The sequence below is a fragment of the Botryllus schlosseri genome, chromosome 3, assembly GCF_051294905.1.
Source record: "Botryllus schlosseri isolate E-star chromosome 3, Bs_hap1, whole genome shotgun sequence".
In the NCBI taxonomy this organism is placed as follows: domain Eukaryota; kingdom Metazoa; phylum Chordata; class Ascidiacea; order Stolidobranchia; family Styelidae; genus Botryllus; species Botryllus schlosseri.
The window spans coordinates 36,861,650-36,881,059 of NC_137238.1; the positions used below are offsets into that span (position 1 = coordinate 36,861,650).

Consider the following 19,410-nt stretch of genomic DNA (forward strand, 5'->3'; position numbering starts at 1 on the left):
AATACTCAGAAGTTGTGTAGAATGGCGTTTCAAGCTGTTCGGAGGATTCTTATGTTGCAACTTAGAATTTAAATTTAAATCTGTGAGCAGCGATATATTCATAGATTTACTAATTCCACATTAGGTTCAGTTCCAGGACACACACTGCAGACACCATCATAACCATGTTAGCTTCAAACACGCTTCTACTATATGTGTAGATAAAATATAAATACCCTAATTGTACGAATACAGAGAACGAATCTTTTTAAGACACGCGCAAATCGTTTTTTTATAAGCACATCACTGAAACAATTAAAACTGGAGTGGCCAATCTGAAATCACACTCGTGATCCGAATTATGTCTATCTCGTTTAGGATCTCTGTGATGTTCAGCAGTTGAAACCTTTTAAACTGCGTGGGCCTTGAGATCGGGCTGTCGCGCCAGAAATTAAACATGGAGAATAATATAGGTAGTACTTACCTTAGAAAGTAGTTCTCAAACTTTTTAAGACATGCCCCCCCCCTTATGATGGTGAAAGAGTTCGCGCCCCCTTGTCGTCATATCATAAAACACAACCAGGATGCTGGCAATCCTGACGGATGGTTTTGTGGCATGGAAGGTTGTTACTATGGATGAGAGATTTTAAATATGAAATACAAAGCCATAATTATGAATATGTAAATTGTGCGGAGAACGAAAGAACTTTTCAGCTGGGCTCAGCTTCGCGTTCCCGTTCAGATGCTTTCACGACCCCAAGGGGGGTGCGTCCTCCAGGTTGAGAACCACTGCCTTAGAATTATCATGGTGAAATATACTAAGAAAAAGTTTAATCAAGTCCCTGCATTAATTCGATTTTTAGTAGGCCTACTTATTTTATCAATATTTCAAATTAGTTTCTTTAGACTCTCGCGGGCCGCACAAAACGTTTGTCCACCCCTGTCCTATACACTGTTTTGAGCCAAATTTCAGCAAAATCCTAAATTTGATGGCGACGATTCGAAATCGATTTTTCTTAGGTTGATATGAGATGAAATTACCCTAAACATCTTCAATCTTTAATCAATCTCTATCCTAATATAATTTTTTTAAAGCTATAGTCAGTCCAAGTCCTCTGATTGAAAAAAAAACACGATTCGAAGAATGGTAGTACTTTGTGTACTAGAAACCAGGTCTGAAATTTACCATACCTGCATGTATAATTCTCCAGTATGCCTTCCCTCTACTCAGTAGGCCTATAGTAGTTTACAGTCTGTACAAGAGCAACAAGACAGCATATTAAAACCTTCAATCGTCAGAACATGATACAATAGAATTAGGTAACAATAAATTCCCTTTCAGTAATATCACAACGCGACAAACTTGCTATAGTGGTGTACTATACAAGCACTCTACATAGATCTTTTTGCAGATCGATTCTATCCATCATCATTACGACTGCAGCGTCATTGCAAATTATCTCAGTTCTGTCAGATTCGACCCCTCTTCCACCAGTTGGTAGCTTTCATTCATGTGATGCAGCAGCTCACTTGGCAAACCACTGAATTTTGTGACATTAAATCGTCCATCAAATTATTCTTTTCAAGAGAAGCAAAGACCTCATCCAAATTCTCATTTTCATATATATATGAGACTATAACTCGAGTCCAGATATTATGTATGACCTAACTGGATAGGTCAAAGAGTTCAGAAACATACGCCATTGTTATCTCATAGATTGGGCCTGTCATATTGAATCCAACACATCATTTTGAATTTGAATGCCCCAGTAGCCCTATAGGACGAGCCGCCACGGAGTTCAATACACCACAAAATGCGATACAATGAAAAGATAGGAAGGTGTTGAAGCGACTTGGAGTAGTACATGGAATCACACGATGTAGAGAGGAGGCATGCACACTGAATGAACAGTAAAAGAAGATAGTATAGAAAAAAGCAATCAACAAAAAATGGGGTGGCATGTCATGGACGGGGATCGATAGGTCAGGTCGTGGTCCAAAAGTTCAATTATTACATATCAACGCATTTGATAAGAATACGATAGCAATGATCACGTTGAACTTATTTGCTGCGTTTCTCATGGCAAGCACAGCATATCCTGAAAAGCTAACGGATATCATCTTATATGGATTGATACCAATGCTGGGAGTATATTTCCACTAAATCCAGCTACTTTTTGATCGACGTTATCAGGATATATTATGCTATGGTATCAGCATATTCGTCCACATGACGCATCAGGTAACCCTTCCGAGTATATGATTTTCCACATCCATTGCATCTATGATTGCTAACGCCAGTATGCATCTCCATATGGCAGATGAATGATGCCGGAGGTTACATTCACTATGAAATTCTCTCCCGCATAAATGGTTTTTAATATTAGCATGAATATCTGCATGAAGCTTCAACCCAGACATCGACTTAATGCTTTTCCACAAATATCTCATTTATAATTTTTAATTGCAGCATGAATCTCCATATGCCGCTTGAGGGTCCTCTTTCGAAAAAATGTTTTCATACATGTCACATTTATGATTTGTGATGTCAGCATGCAGGTCCATATGAACCTTGAGGCCACCACTCTGAGAGAACGCTCTTCCACATATATCACATTTATGATTTTTGATGTCAGCATGCAGGTCCATATGAAGCTTGAGGCCACCACTCTGAGAGAACGCTTTTCCACATATATCACATTTATGATTTTGGATGCCAGCATGACTACTCATATGACAGTCGAGGTTAATTTTCCTATTAAATTCCCTCCCGCAGATATCACATTTATGGTCAGAGTGCATATTCATATGGCTTTTTAATGCAGACATTTGAGCACATGCTTTACCAAAAATATCGGATTCATAATTTTCAACCCCAACATGTATTTCCATATGAGACGCGAGGGTGCTCTTCTGGGAAAATGTCTTCAGACATACGTCGCATTTATGATTTTTGACACCAGCATGAAGGTCCATATGACGCTTGAGGCCACCACTTTGAGAAAACGCTTTTCCACATATATCACATTTATGATTTCTGATGCCAGCATGAATATTCATATGACAATCTAGGCTACATTTTACACGAAATTCTTTCCCGCAGATATCACATACATGGTTTTTGATATCAGTATGCATATCCACATGAATCCTCAAGCTCTGAATCTGAGTAAAGGCCTTACCACATACATCACATTTATATTTCGCTATGCCAGCATGCATCTCCATATGACTCCTGAGGCCATTCTTATGAGTAAAGGTGATCGAGCATATGTCACATTTATGGTTTTTGACACCAACATGTGTATCCATATGAAGCCTGACCTGGGACTTCTGAACAAATGCTTTTCCACATACCTCACATTTATGATTTTTGACACCAGTATGGCTACTCATATGATTCCAGAGGTCAAGTTTTCTGTGAAAGTCCCTCCCGCAGATACCACATATATGTCTTTTGTTATCTGAGTGTGTGTGCATATGGGCTATCAAGCCAGACATCTGAGTAAATGCTTTCCCACAAATACCACATTTATAATTTTTTACGCCAACATGTGTCTCCATATGTTGCTTGAGGGTGCTCTTCTGAGAAAATGTTTTCAGACATATGCGGCATTTATGATTTTTGATACCTGCATGCAGGTCCATATGAAGCTTGAGGCTACCACTCTCAGTAAATCCTCTTCCACATATATCACATTTATGATTTTTCATGCCAGCATGAGCATTCTGATGATTCTTGAGGTTACATTTATGACGAAATGCTTTCCCGCACATATCACATGTATGATTTCTGATATCAGCATGAATTTTCATATGACTCAAGAGGGTCCATTTACGAGAAAATTCCTTGTCGCACATAACGCATTTATAATTTTTGATGTCAACATGCATCTTCATATGACAATTGAGTGCACCCTTTCGAGTAAATGTTTTCGCACATACGTCACAAGTATGGTTTCTGAAACCAACATGCATCTTCATATGACTATTGAGTGCACCCTTCTGGGTAAATGATTTTGCACATACGTCACATGTATGGTTTTTCAAACCAGCATGGATCTCCATATGAAGCTTGAGGCTTTTCTTCCAAACAAATGCTTTCCCACATATTTCACATTTAGTATTTGTGATCGCAGCACCAGTATAATCCATAGTAAGCTTGGCGTTACCGATTCAAGAAAACCCTTTCCCGTAATATCAAACTGATGATCTTGAAGTGGTGATCAATCTTTAGAATACTGAGTTCGAAGTCGCGCTTTTTGTGGAACTGGTCGCCAGATATTTCACAAAACTCCCTTAGTCGTCACAGTGGAGATAACATACAAGTTCCATTATTTTAAGGTTATAGATTTCTGAATGAATTTTCAACAGACAGTCATGGTCAACTCTAATTGTCGGAATGGGCAGACCGTGCAACAGGCGGAACTTGTAACACTTAACAGAGAACTGAGATAAAATGACCCAACTTAAATGGTGGACCAAGTGGAGCTGCATACTATCAGAGACTTGGACAACTATAATATGTTAAGCTTTTTTAAATTAGATTAGGATTAGAATGATAGCTATACATTTTTATAAATAATATTTTAATTTAAATAATTACAGAAACCACAAAAACTCAAAAGTAGAATCAAGATCAGGTCATATGAAATGGTATTTAGTGTCATAAGGACGATTTCAAATGTCTGTACACCAAGCTTGGCTCGTTTCCCACTATACAGTTTTCTTGTAGCATTTTCAGAAAAATCTGAAATTAGATTGGAAATTAAAATTAGAGCATAGAATTAGATTACCGGCATTGCACTTTAATTAGTCTAATTATACTACGAGTATTTTCTAGTTGTCAAATCTGCCGAAGTACAGGCCCGACTCTCAATATTTCCACGTTTGCAAGTAATTTTGCCCTGCGTGCAATTTTGGCAGAATCCATTTTCATCAGAGAGCCACAGAGATGAGCTGGAATGAAAAGTAAATATTTTCCCTGCGGTTTGAATATGGGGTTGTTGAAAAGGGTTGCTGCCAAAATTGCACGCAGGGCAAGAGCACGGTGTCCCATTCACTTGCAATGGCAACACCATCTGATATATACGAACGTTTGGAAACTAGTGTAAAGTGAGATCATCGAAGGATTGTATATAACACTATTGACATTACCAATGAATCGCGTCTGTTGGTACACAATGAACAGTACCATGCATAGGCGCCGAACCTGGTTATGCAAGGTATGCGGCATATCGAGAACTCCGTTTGGCATGTATTGGCATAGTCGTCAATTGTGCTATTTAGAACAAATCGCAATGTTTTTCTGTTCGCGACATTACCTGCTGCCGCTTATGTGAGCAAGTTAACATGTTGCCGCGGCCAATTAGCGAGAAGGGCGTTGCCAATTAGCGAGATTAGTCTGTGCACAATGTAACGCGACGCGATCTCCCGCTGAGAAGATCGCGAATTTAGGTCGTTGATTGCCGTGCGCTCGGCAATCGTTGCTGGCCTGATTTATCGCGTCTCCAGCAAGCCCAGTTCCTCTGGCTTGAAGAATCACAGCTGCAATGGGCATGGTGCGCACTATACCATCACTGGCCTACACAATCACATCTGCAATAGGCCTGGTACGACTATATATTATCGCTGGCCAGTGGCCAACCATCGCTTCTAGAGCCTAGCATGCGTTGGCTCCTATCTCTCGATGGCTTGGAGACAACGCCGTTAACTGTATACTGATTACCGATTGTGATTAAAGAGTGACATCGCGAAACTGAATGACATCGAATGTCTGCAGACATGTGCGATTGTGTAAATTCTGAGAAAAAGCCTGTACCCATGTATAGTACGCACCATGCATTCACAGTACATGAATAGATGGGTTTTAGTATTCGATGTCATTCTGTTTTGCGATGTCAATGTTCACCAATCATGACATAACGATCGCTAATCATTATACACTTACCGGCATTGTCTCTAATCTAAACGATGATAGATGGAAGCCAAAGCCTGCGAAGCCCGCGACGCGAGTCACGGGCAGCGACAACCTGCACACGAGGCCTATTACAGGTACGATTGCTCAGGCCAACGATTATGTCATGGGCACCGGGCCTGTTAGAGATGTGACTGTAGTGGTTAGGCTTAGGCCAACGATTAGATATTGCGCATATGGCGTGTTGTATACGCGATTGTTCAGGCCTGTCGTTGGAGCGACCTAATTTGCTCACGTACAAACGGCAAACTAACTCAGCAGGAGATTGCTTGCTGTTGTGCAGCGCAGACGTTAATTGGCAACACACTTCTAACTAATTGGCAGCGAGTAACACTGATAATACGAATTACGGGACATGATGGCTGAATGTGATGCATGATTAGAACAAACATGAAGAAAGGTGTGTTTTCGAATTATGTTTCGAGGGAGATATTTTTTCAAGGCTTCTTGTACCCATGCATAATACGCACCCCGATTTAGGACAAATATCGTGAACATTTTGCGCATTACACATGGAAAATTACGGTATTCATAAACAAGTGATAAACAGCAACAAATTGACTTTTTCATGAAAATAACATCATACTCATATGACATGTAGAAATTATTAAGACATTCACTATTTCAAAGAAAATTCTGCAGTTGCATTTTTGAAATACATGTTTGTGTCTTGTAAAACCGCACGTTTGATTAGATATGAGCGAGAGCCGAATCCATTTCCACAGAGATAGGTTGAGGCATATGGAATGAATGTTACCGTGTATACCGATTCCGACAACTTTGGGTATGATCGCAACATAATTGGCACCAAAATTGTGAAACATATTTTTTAATGAACATTTCACGTCACCCAGGCTAATAATTTATATGCAGCAGCTTATCTTGAAGTTCTCTTGGAATAGGCATTATGAATATCACTGAAAAAATGGGATTCCGCAGTGAGGTTTCAATCCCATTATAACGGATTAGGAAAAACTGCTATCTATATATATCTTCATGTCAAAATAGCAATATATTTGTATCAGTTGGACTACCTGCAATTAAAATGAGTTCGGGCGATGGAGAGTATAGGATATTTCATCTCAGACGGCCATTCTGTTGATGTGACAGTCCTAAGGCTTTAGCCGTTATGAAGCGAAATGGCCTTATGATTTGTCCCACTTAGAAAATTCCAAATTACCGTAATTTTCCATGTATAAGACGCCCCCTAGGTAATTTACACCCTGCACGAGCAGTAGGCCTACATGCAAATTGCATAGTAAATGCGTAAATGCTGATTATACAAGCTTCACTTGTTGACGAGCTCGCGCGTATCAGTTACCGGCGATGGCGTTGTTATGGTGTTGGCTGGAATCTTTTACGCATGTTGGCGTTGTTATAGTATTGGCGGGGATCTTTTACGCATGTTAAGTCTGCTCGCGGAGAGTCGATGTCATTCTGTTTTGCGATGTCACTGTCGGACCATCGTGACATACCAATCGCTAATCATTTATACACTTAACGATGGAGAGATAGAATACAAAGCATGTGAGACCCAAGACACAATAGTTCAGGCCAGCAACAATATCTTGCGCACAAGGCCTGTTGCAGATAGGATTGCCCGGGCCAACGATTATATTGTGGGCACTAGACCTATTGTAGATGCAATTGTTCAAGCCAGCGTGACCAGGCCTGTTATTGACGGGATGCATCAGGCCAAGTGGCAAACCAACTCAGCAGGAAATCGCGTGCTTTTGTGTAGCGCAGAAGAATCTCGCTTCTTCTCTCCACACTTCTCGGAAATTGGCAGCGCCCAACTATGATAATACGAATTACTGGGCAGGATGACTGAATGTGATTCGCGATTGACAACAAACAAGAAGAAATGTGTGATTTCCAGTAGAGAATTGTGACGATCAGATGGCTTAAGCCTAATGTACTATTAATACACAAACTCCTGTAAGAGCAAAGTAGTCATCATCGTCATCGGTACTCACTGAGTGTTCAAGCCAACGATGATATCTTGCGCACCGGGCCTGTTATAGATGCGATTATTCAGGCCTGTTGTTGACGCGAGGCCAGCGAGGATTGCGCGCGCGTATAGTAATCAATGACCTAATTTTACTCGCGTACAAACCAACTCAGCAGGAGATGGCGTGCTGTTGTGCAGCGCAGATGAATCTCGCTTCTTCTCTTCACACTTCTCGCTAACTGGCAGTGCCCAACTCCTATAATACTAATTACTGGGCAGGATGGCTGAAAGTGATTCGTGATTGACAACAAACAAGAAGAAAGGTGTGATTCCAAGTTTTATTTTGAGGGAGAAGTTTTCGGGAGTTGTTGCAGGCCTACCCATGCACAATGCGCAGTGCGCGCCCTCCCCCCGATTTTAGGACAAAATATCGATAAAATTTCACGCATTTTACATGGAAAATTACGGTAGGATGTCAATCATATTGCAAATTCAAAAGGTTCCGCGCACCCTCTGAAAATGCCTCGCAGACCCCCGGTTGAGAACCACTGTAGTACAGAAATTGTGAGGAAAAGATGGCTTTCCCAGTGCACTATTTATACAGAAATTCCTGTTTGAAGTAAGAGCAAAGGTGTTCAAAGTAGTCCTCATCGGCGCTCAAGTAGAAGTAATGAATTGCAAGTAAAAAAGTAAGTATTCTAGGCCTAGTTTTACCTAAAAACCAGAAAACTATGAAGTAGAGGTACCGGTAGTCTAAAATCATAACCATAGGCAAAATCTACTTGATGTACTTTGAAATGTACAGGTACTTCTTTACTGACCCCCTTCGAGTGAGAGCATGATTAGATTGTGGACAGCACTATTGACAGAATCATAGAGCATAATAGACATTTCGCATCTTTCTAGATTCAAACAAAAATATATAAATGCAAGCAGCCAAATGCAACTATCTTTGCCACTGTGAACATATCATTAAGCAACTATGTATCAATGCAGTTCTACTCAAATGTTCAAACATGACTTTTTTCAAATTGTCCTGGCTCCTTGATAAAATTGTTCGGTTACCTTAAAAACGCTGCACACAAATTTTTGCTCAACTCCAACCTGTAGTGGCATTGTCATGAGAGAGAAAGTTTTGGATAATTTAATAAAAATATTTTTTTTTCAAATTTACATGGCTGTCCTATGAAATTGTTAGATCGTCTGAAAAAAACGATATGCAACTAATTTGACTCAATTCGGACCAGTCGAAAAGAAGTTATTGATGTTGAAAATTTGAGATTTCAAATCATAGGCTAGTATTCACGGTGGGTGGACCTATAATAAATAATTGAAGAATTTGCCACCGTGAATGCCTAAATTTTCCTAAATCCAAAATTTTGTACTACAATAACTATGCTTGTACAGTACAGGTTGGAATTTGGACGAATTTTTTATGCATCGTTTTTTTGGACAACTTAAAAATTTCATGGGGTAGCCGGTAGCTAGCAGGTATTGCGCCTCAACAGAGTGTATGATTTTTCTCATAATGCCGACTCGAATTGTGTTTCGTAAACACGGAGACCTGCTAGGTGCTCATCATAACGTGAAAAGACCAGCTCCCGACTGACTTCACAGTAAACAAATATTTAGTGCTCCAAATCTTGTTGGTATGCCGGACATTCCACTATAGAACTACCGTAATTTTCCATGTATAATGCGCAAAATTTCACCGATTTTTCGGCCTAAAATAGGGGGGTGCGTATTAAACATGGGTACAGCAAGCCTTGAAAAAATCTCCCTCGATCAAAAACTTGAATTCACACCTTTCTTCATGTTTGTTTCCAATTGCGCCTCGTGCCCAAGATGTCGTGTGTCGCTAGCCTGAACTACTGCGTCGCCGACCTCACAGGCTTTGGCTACTATCTACTCTCGTTTAGAGACAATGCCGTTAATTGTCATGATTGCGCGACAGTGACATTACAAAACAGAATAACATCGAATACTAAACCGCAGCTAGTCATGTACTGCGAATGCAGGGTGCGTACTATACATGGACACAGGCTTTTTCCCAGAATTTTCACGCCATTTCAAGGGTGCGTATTATACATGGGGGCGAACTATATTCGGTAAATTACGGTATCCCTATGCCCTATGAACATGATTACTATTACACCATCTACCGTTGCGCCGTTTTTCCGCTGTAGTCAAGGTTTAGAAACACTGGCCTAGTTGATTATTCTAGTTGTCTAACTAAACTAATTAGATCGAAATGCCGTTAATATATTTCTTATCTAATTTTTGATATGTCCCTATGCTCCAATTTTAATTCTAATTTATTTCTGGCTTTCCAGAAAATCCTACAGGAGAGATCTATTGTGCAAAATGAGTCGGAAGGCTTGGTGCACAGACATTTTCCATTCACCTGCTTATAAGAATGAAGTCTGATGTGATATAAACTGAACTTGACTTTGGTATTTGTCGTGTTTCTTACTCATTCCGAGTTGAATTCAATTTCAAAGTTTTTGAGAATTCAGTAGGTTAATTCTAATGTAGTTTTGAAAATTTTGTAGTTGTTCAACTTTGCAGAGATGGGACCATCTCGAATCTTGCCCCTCGCCAATCGACAGCTGAACACAAATGGAAATCAAGTCAGAATAAAAAATATTACCATTGAAATCATTAATTCGCAGCTAATGCACATGAGCATAGGTAATACATGGATCGAACATACCACATGTAGGGCTGTCCGGTTGTGCACACTTTAGTATGTGAGTGAGTCGATTCTGAATTGAGTTTTGAGTCGAGTATCACTCATTATGACATTGGAACAGTATGAAAGATGTGGAAAATTCATATATTTTCCTTTTATGCTACCGCAAATAATATAATGACAGTTCCACATCACATTAAATATATTTTAACTCTTACTCAATTCTGTAATTATACATATAACATGCGTTAATGGCCACTATACAAGCATCTCTTGGTGACGAACTTGCATGTATGATGAGTTACCAGCGATGGTTATGTTTTAGTATCAGTTGAAGTCTGTTCGCGACGATTCCATGTCATTCTTGAACGATCATATCACGACATAACAATTGCAAATCATTATACACTTAGCGGCATTGTTTCCAGATCATGGAGAGGTAGAAGCCAGGGTCGTAACCAAGTCACAAGGCTCCAAGTCACAAGCTAATCTCACTTTTATAGTTCTGACTCGAGTCAAGTCGAGTCATTTGCAATTCACCACCGAGTCCAAGTCATCGAGCTGATTGTCGGCTACGAGTCATGGTATTATGACTCGAGTCCAAGCCCAAGTCATTGTGTTGACTGCTCAGTTTCCAGTTAAAGTCCTGTAAAACCCAGATTTTATAACTATGTTTGGTGATATCGAATAAATCGCATTTATAATATGCTAATTTTCCTCACTTTTAGCAGTTCCTGGTCGCAATTTCAAGTACCAGTACCAATATACTGAATCTAAATAGTGTGGTTACTTTACTATTCTTCGAAATTACAATGAAATGTCGGTCTTGGCCGTCTGAGTCTCGAGTCATATGACTTGGTTCGAGTCATGCGTATTTTGAGAAAATGACTCGAGTCGAGTCATCAGAAAATCATGTCATTACAACCCTGGTACGAGCCAAATCATTCGAGGATTCAGATGAGTTAAGGCCAGCGATGATATTGTTGACGCAACAAATCAGGCCAGCGGCGATTGCATGCGCTGCGCTCACTACAATCAATGACCTAATTCGGCTCCTATATAAATGGAAAACAAACTCAGCAGAAGATCGCGGGTGTACGCAGATGAATCCCGCTAGTTGGCAACACGCTTCTCGCTAAATGGCCGCACTCAAAACTGACAAATTGCTGTCCCCATGCCCATGCATAATGTGCACCTCAGATTTTTCGACAATAAATCATGCAAATTTTGCGCATTATACACGAAATATTACAGTACAGCTGCACAGTTATTTCCAAATTACATTACAATTAGAATTATGAGACACAAGTGTTTTCCAAAGTAGATTTGAATTATAATTACTGAATTCGTGAAAACATGGACATTGAATGAAGTCGAGGTAATATCAAATCGTAGTTAATTCTCGGTTATTAGCATGAGAATATCAAATGTCTGTGCAACAAACTTGGCTCGTTTCGCACTATACACTGTAGTATACAGTTTTCCTGTAATATTTATACGAAAACCAGAAATTAGATATTAAAATTGGAGCATAGAAACATTTCACAAATTAAATTAGAATTATATTACCGGCATCTCACTAATTAGTCTAATTGGGCATCTAGAAATCGAGATGTCCAAGTTTGCGTCTACAGGCACTTCATTTTCATTGCTTGTCCTTCTGTTATATTCTATTACCTTTAAATAAATGTATATTAGGGTGTTCACTGTTCAAAAATGACTTTTTTTCTCCAATTCTACTGGCTACTTGATAAAATAGTTAGGTTACCTAATTGAAGCTTGCACACCAAATTTAGTTCGATTCCAACCAGTAGTCGCTTTGCTACAGGACACCAAAGTTTTTTATTTATCATATAAAAAGGAATAAAAAAATTCATAATTATCTGTTCACCCCATGAAATTGTTAGGTTTGTCTATAGAAACGATGCTCACCAGATTTGGTTCAATTCCAACCAGTGGAAGCGGAGTAATCGCCGTAGAAAAATTTGGATTCGAATAAAATAGTATTTACGGTGACCAATTCCGTAATTCCTTAATTATTTATTATAGCTGTGCCCCCAGTAAATACTATATTACTCAAATCAAAATTTTTCGACATCAATCCGCTCCCGCAGGTTGGAATTGAGCCAAATTTGGTGAGCCTCGGCTCTATACACATCTTAACATTTTCATGGGGTGAACAGAAAAATTTGAAATTTTTTTATTCATTTTTATATAATAAATATGGCAAGTTTTTGCAACTTTTTTTACAGCTTCCGGCAGCTTCCTAAATACTCAGAAGTTATGTAGAATGGTGTTTCAAGCTGTTCGGAGGATTCTTATGTTGCAACTTTTCTCCATTTTTTCATGCAACTTTTTGTAACTTTTTGATTTTACATGCAACTAACCTTTTCCTGAAAATATTTGGCCCTCTATGTAAATAGATTTTTTCACTGTCATTTAAATTTGAGGTCCTTTCTGATTTGACGTACATTCAGGCTAGACCGCCGAAAATTACATTTCCACTGGGTCAATTTTTTCAGGCTATTGATTTTGTTGAAGTCGCCAACACTGTGTTTTGCTACAGTGCCCTGGATGCGGATCGGTTTGAGTATCTAATCGGCCTACGCTGATCATTTCAAGGAATTTGTCCATGAATGCAACTTTTTAGTGCAACTTTCGTGAAAAATAGATGCAACTTTTTACTGTAACTTTGTGAAATATAAATGCAACTTTCCACGGATTTGCCAGCAACAAAAACTTGCCCTAATAATAAATTTAAACTTTCTTCTCCTGTAGCAATGCGGCTACTGGTTGGAATCGAACAAAATTTGGTGTGTAGGCTTCAATTAGGTAACGTACCAATTTTATCAAGTAGCCAGTAGAATTTTAGAAAAAAGTCATTTTTGAACACCGCTATTGTACATGCCTCTCTCTTATTACGGGCAGTTCCATGTCAAATCAACCACACTTGTATCCACAAAAGTCTCAGATTTTCATGTAATTTTAGGAGATTCCAAAATGCCGTCGCGTGTTTGAGACCTCTGTCCTACACACTGTTTTGAGCCAAATTTCAGCAAAATCCTAAATTTGACAGAGACGAATCGAAATCGATTTTTCTTTGGTTGATATGAGATGAAATTACCCTAAACATCTTCAATCTCTAATCAAACTCTATCCTAGTATAAAATTTTTTTTAAAGCTATAGTCAGTCCAAGTCCTTTGATTGAAAAAAAACACGTTTCAAAGAATGGTAGTACTTTGTGTACTAGAAAGCAGGTCTGAAATTTACCATACCTGCATGTATAATTCTCCAGTATGCTTTCCCTCTACTCAGTAGCCCTATAGTAGTTTACAGTCTGCACAAGAGCAACATGACAGCATATTAAAACCTTCAATCATCACAACATGATACAATCGAATTAGGTAACAATATATTCCCCTTCAGTAATATCACAACACGACAAACTTGCTATGGTAGTGTACTATACAAGCCTACAGGCTTGCCGCGATATGTTCATAATAAGATCAGATGCATTCAAAATAAGGTCAGTCCGCAGTTAAAGGGGCACTGCACTCTAAAAATGATGTGGTCTCAAATTGAAGGGCAAAACGAATAAAATTTTTGGCCGCAGCCGTTTTCTTCAGAACGCCACCGTAATGGAGCTGCAATTTATTGAAATTTCGATAGCAACTTCACGCTCCAGCAGTCACACAGAGATTGAACTTTGTATCGTTGTCAACCGATGCTATGAAGGAAATATGTCGTACACGCCATATGTCCTAAAGAAATAGAATACACTAGGCCCGATTTTGACATAAATCTCCTGACTGCACACCTTCTGTTGAACGCGGTATCTAAACCACCTTTCGCTTTGCCCTTCAGTTTGAGACCACATCATTTTTAAAGTGCAGTGCCCCTCCAAGGGTGTTTGTACTCGGTGTTGATATTCATTAGGGCTGGGGGTTAGGGTCCTTAACTTGAGAGGTGAGGGTCTTTATTGCGCAACGTTCACAATAAGATCAGTCGCTATACACTCACAATAAGTTCAATAGTTAATAAGTTCAAATTTTTTTTCTTATGAAAATCTGTCTTTTAAATTTATTTCCTACTTAGTACCAACACAGCAACACACTCCATTCATGACATCTAATTTGTAGTACAGATTTAGATTCTATGACAAAATGATCTTATAGTGAACATATTATTGACTAATGTGATTGTGAGCATAGCCGCACAAACCCTCCTATGAGCACATGAAATGGCATAGACAAAAGAACAATGAAGACACACTGACAAATCTTATGATATAGCAGAGATAGTACAGCAGTGGTACTTAAAATTAGACCAAATCTGAGATTGAGTGCCTCACACATCAAAATAAATGCAATTTTATTGTAAGCATGCAACACCGGCATATATTACTTGGAGAGCATGCAGACAACCAGTTGTATCTAACGCAGTTACATGAAACATCTGTGAGTGACGCACGCAATTTCAAATTGGGGTGTATTATTTTCTTCTTCGGGGCTCAGATTGCAAGGAAGGGATTATTTGGTTCCAGCCATTTCGGCAACCGGACACAACAATACATTTTAGCAAACAACCGAGGGTCACTGTGGGTAAAAATTATATCCTTTTGGCTTGGCCCCCGAAATACCTGCGTCTAATAGTTCTTTGTCTTAGCATGACATCAAATTAATTTGTGCAATAAAAAATCGGCACTTGTTCATGATGAATTCAAGCCCTATTGGCATAACGACTTTTCAGCATAATTCATTGGCTTTAGCTGTAGTACCCAACACAGTGACCGAGGATATGTATAAACAATCCCCGAGAGATCTTGCGGACACATTTTTTATTACAGTATAGTATTTCTACTTCGTTAATTCAAAAATTCAAATGCTTATACTCGACTGATAGCTATGTCGATAATAAAGCAATGTAGGTACCATATACGAACGATGTTGCTGGGCAATATAATGGTGGCATGGATTTCAAATAAGTTATTTGAATAAGTAGGCCTATATTGTAAGGCATAAGTTCGTATATTGTACCTACATTGCGCAGACATTGCTATCGGTCGTGTATATATACTAAGGGCCTAAATTGTAAAATAATATAGAGACTGACAAAATAGTGACATGCAGGGGAACGGTAAAAATATCAAAGCGGGATCTTCCAGGATGAGTTGATGCAAATACCAATAAAAACTAATATGGTAGGTACATCTTTCCCAAGAGGCATAGAATAATCATCCTTGCAGTAAGTATACTCATACATACTTATCTATCTGCAAAGATCTTTTTGCAGATCGATTCTATCCATCATCATTACGACTGCAGCGTCATTGCAAATTATCTCATTTCATATATATATAAGACTATAACTCGAGTCCAGATATTGTGTATGACCTAACCGGAAAGGACATAGAGTTCAGACACATACGCCATTGTTATCTCATAGATTGGGCCTGTCATATTGAATCCAACACATCATTTTGAATTTGAATGCCCCAGTTGCCCTATAGGACGAGCCACCACTGAGTTCAATACACCACAAAATGCGATACAATGAAAAGATAGGAAGATGTTGAAGCGACTTGGAGTAGTCCATGGAATCACACGATGTAGAGAGGAGGCATGCACACAGAATGAACAGTAAAAGAAGATAGTATAGAAAAAGCAATCAACAAAAAAATGGGGTGGCATGTCATGCAGGGGGATCGATAGGTCAGGTTGTGGTCCGAAAGTTCAATTATTACATATCAACGCATTTGATACAAATACGACAGCAATGACCACGTTGAACTTATTTGCTGCGTTTCTAATGGCAAGCACAGCGTATCCAGAAAAGTTAACGGATATCATCTTATATGGATTGATACCAATGCTGGGAGTATATTTCCACTAAATGCAGCTACTTTTTGATCGACGTATCAGTAGGTATATTATGCTATGGTATCAGTATATTTGTCCACGTGACGCACGAGGTATTGGTAACCCTTCCGACTATATGATTTTCCACATACATTGCATCTATGATTGTTAACGCCAGTATGCATCACCATATGGCACATGAACGATGCCGGAGGTTACATTCACTATGAAATTCTCTCCCGCAGATATCACAATCATAAATGGTATTTGATATTAGCATGAATATCTACATGAAGCTTCAACCAAGACATCTAACAAATGCTTTTCCACAAAACTCATTTATAATTTTTAATTGCAGCATGAATCTCTATATGCCGCTTAAGGGTACTCTTCCAAAAAAATGTTTTCGTACATATGCCACATTTATGATTTTTGACACCAGCATGCCGGTCCATATGAAGTTTGAGGCCACCACTCTGAGAGAACGCTCTTCCACATATATCACATTTATGATTCTTAATGTCAGCATGCAGGTCCATATGAAGCTTGAGGCCACCACTATGAGAGAACGCTTTCCCACATATATCACATTTATGATTTTTGATGCCAGCATGACTATTCATATGACAGTCGAAGTTAATTTTCCTATTAAATTCCCTCCCGCAGATATCACATTTATGGTTTTTTACGTTAGAATGCATATTCATATGGCTTTTTAATGCAGACATCTGAGCACATGCTTTCCCACAAATATCACATTTATAATTTTCAACCCCAACATGTATTTCCATATGAGACACGAGGGTGCTTTTCTGGGAAAATGTCTTCAGACATACGTCACATTTATGATTTTTGACACCAGCATGAAGGTTCATGTGAAGCTTGAGGCCACCGTTCCGAGAAAACCCTTTTCCACATATATCACATTCATATTTTGTTATGCCAGCATGTATCTCCATATGCCGATTGAGGCCACTCTTCTGAGTAAAGGTTAACGAGCATATGTCACATTTATGGTTTTTTACACCAACATCCGTATCCATATGAAGCTTGACCTGAGACTTCTGAACAAATGCTTTTCCACATACCTCACATTTATGATTTTTGACACCAGTATGGCTACTCATATGATTCCCGAGGTCACGTTTTCTGTGATAGTCCCTCCCGCAGATACCACATATATGTCTTTTATTATTTGAGTGCGTGCGCATATGGACTGTCAAGCCAGACATCTGAGTGAATGCTTTCCCACAAATACCACATTTATAATTTTTGACGCCAATATGTGTCTCCATATGTTGCTTGAGGGTGCTCTTCTGAGAAAATGTTTTCAGACATATGCAGCATTCATGATTTTTGACACCTGCATGCAGGTCCATATGTAGCTTGAGGCCAGCACTATGAGCAAATCCTCTTCCACATATATCACATTTATCATTTTTGATGCCAGCATGAGTATTCAGATGTGTCTTAAGGTTACTTTTACGACAAAATTCTTTCCCACACACATCACCTGTATAGTTTTTGATATAAGCATGCGTTATCATATGATCAACGAGGTTACATTTATGAAAAAATTCTTTGTCGCATATGCAACATTTATAATTTTTGATTCCAACATGCATCTTCATATGACGATTGAGTACACCCGTCTGAGTAAATATTTTAGCACATACGTCACATGTATGGTTTTTGACACCCGCATGCATATTAACATGAAGCTTGAGTCCACTACTATGAGAAAATCCTTTTCCACATATATCGCATTGATGATTTTTGATGCCAACATGAGTATTCAGATGTTTGGTGTGGTTACTTTTACGACGAAATTCCTTCCCACACATATGACATGTATAGCTTTTGATATCAGCATGAATTATCATATGACTCTTGAGGGTACATTCACGAGAAAATTCCTTGTCGCACGTAAAGCATTTATAATTTTTGATATCAACATGCATCTTCATATGACAATTGAGTGCACCCTTCTGGGTAAATGTTTTCGCACAAACGTGGCATGTATGGTTTCTCAAACCAGCATGCATCTCCATATGACGCTCAAGGTTTTTCTTCCTAACAAATGCTTTTCCACATATATCACATTTAGTATTTGTGACCGCAGCACCAGTATAATCCATACCAAGCTTGACGTTACCGATTCAAGAACCCCTTTTTCCGTAATATCAAACTGGTGGTCTTGAAGTCGTGATCAATCTTCAGAATACTTCGCTCCAAGTCACTCTTTTTGTGGAATTGATCGTTATAGATTTCACAAAACTGCCTTAGTCGTCACAGTGGAGATAACATACAAGTTACAGTATTTCAAGGTTAAAGTTTTCTGAATAAATTTTCAACAGATGGTCATGGTCAACTCTAATTGGCGGAACTTGCAACACTCAACAGAGAACTCAGATAAAATGACCAAAACTTAAATGGTGGAGCAAGTGGGGCTGCATACTATCAGAGACTTGGACAACTATAAAATGTTCAGCTTTTCTAAATGAGAGTAAAAGTGGAATGACAGCTATACATCATTCCAAATTATATTTTAATTAGAATTACTGAATTCACGAAAACTCAAAAATTGAATCAAGATCAGTTCATATGAAATGGAGTATATTGTCATAAGGACGATTTCAAATGTATGTACACTAGGGTTGTTCAAAAAAACCTTTTTTTTTCCAAATCTCACTCGCCTAGTGATTAAATCGTCAGGTTGTCCAAGAAAACGATGCACACCAAATTTGACTCAATTCCATCCAGTAAAGGCCGTGCAATCTTGAATTGAAATTTTTAAATTATTATTAAAAATAAAAAAATAAAAATTCTCAAATTTTTCTGTCAACCCCATGAAATTGTTGAGCTGTCTTCAAAGACGATGAAAAACAAATTTGTGTCAATTCCGACTAGTAGAAGCGGAGTTATTCTAGTTTTTCGTCAATAATTCTTGGA

At 38.7% G+C, this 19,410-nt stretch overlaps 3 protein-coding genes and 1 long non-coding RNA gene across 4 annotated transcripts in view; 1 reads left to right on the forward strand and 3 right to left on the reverse strand.

The window, feature by feature from the left end:
- LOC145435186 (uncharacterized) overlaps positions 1-18,839 on the reverse strand; it is a 100,932-nt gene extending 82,093 nt beyond the window's left edge. The window contains exon 1 of the mRNA XM_080312506.1: positions 15,240-18,839. Within this exon, the coding sequence (XP_080168632.1) occupies positions 16,794-18,596 (1,803 nt within the window). The 5' untranslated portion in view covers positions 18,597-18,839 and the 3' untranslated portion in view covers positions 15,240-16,793. The remainder of the gene's footprint in view (positions 1-15,239) is intronic.
- The window catches only part of LOC145435257 (uncharacterized), a 344,196-nt gene that overhangs the window by 154,957 nt on the left and 169,829 nt on the right, over positions 1-19,410 (forward strand). The window lies entirely within an intron of this gene.
- Positions 1-19,410, reverse strand: part of LOC145435202 (uncharacterized) — a 129,123-nt gene that overhangs the window by 74,218 nt on the left and 35,495 nt on the right. The window lies entirely within an intron of this gene.
- On the reverse strand, positions 1,232-8,809 carry LOC145435188 (uncharacterized). The gene has a single exon (XM_080312508.1). The coding sequence runs from the start codon at positions 4,132-4,134 to the stop codon at positions 2,440-2,442; it is 1,695 nt and encodes a 564-aa protein (XP_080168634.1). The 5' UTR covers positions 4,135-8,809; the 3' UTR covers positions 1,232-2,439.

What these genes read in the sequence shown, in the direction of transcription:
- LOC145435188 (XM_080312508.1), bottom strand. Translation starts at nt 4,134, where the DNA reads ATGGATTATACTGGTGCTGCGATCACAAATACTAAATGTGAAATATGT.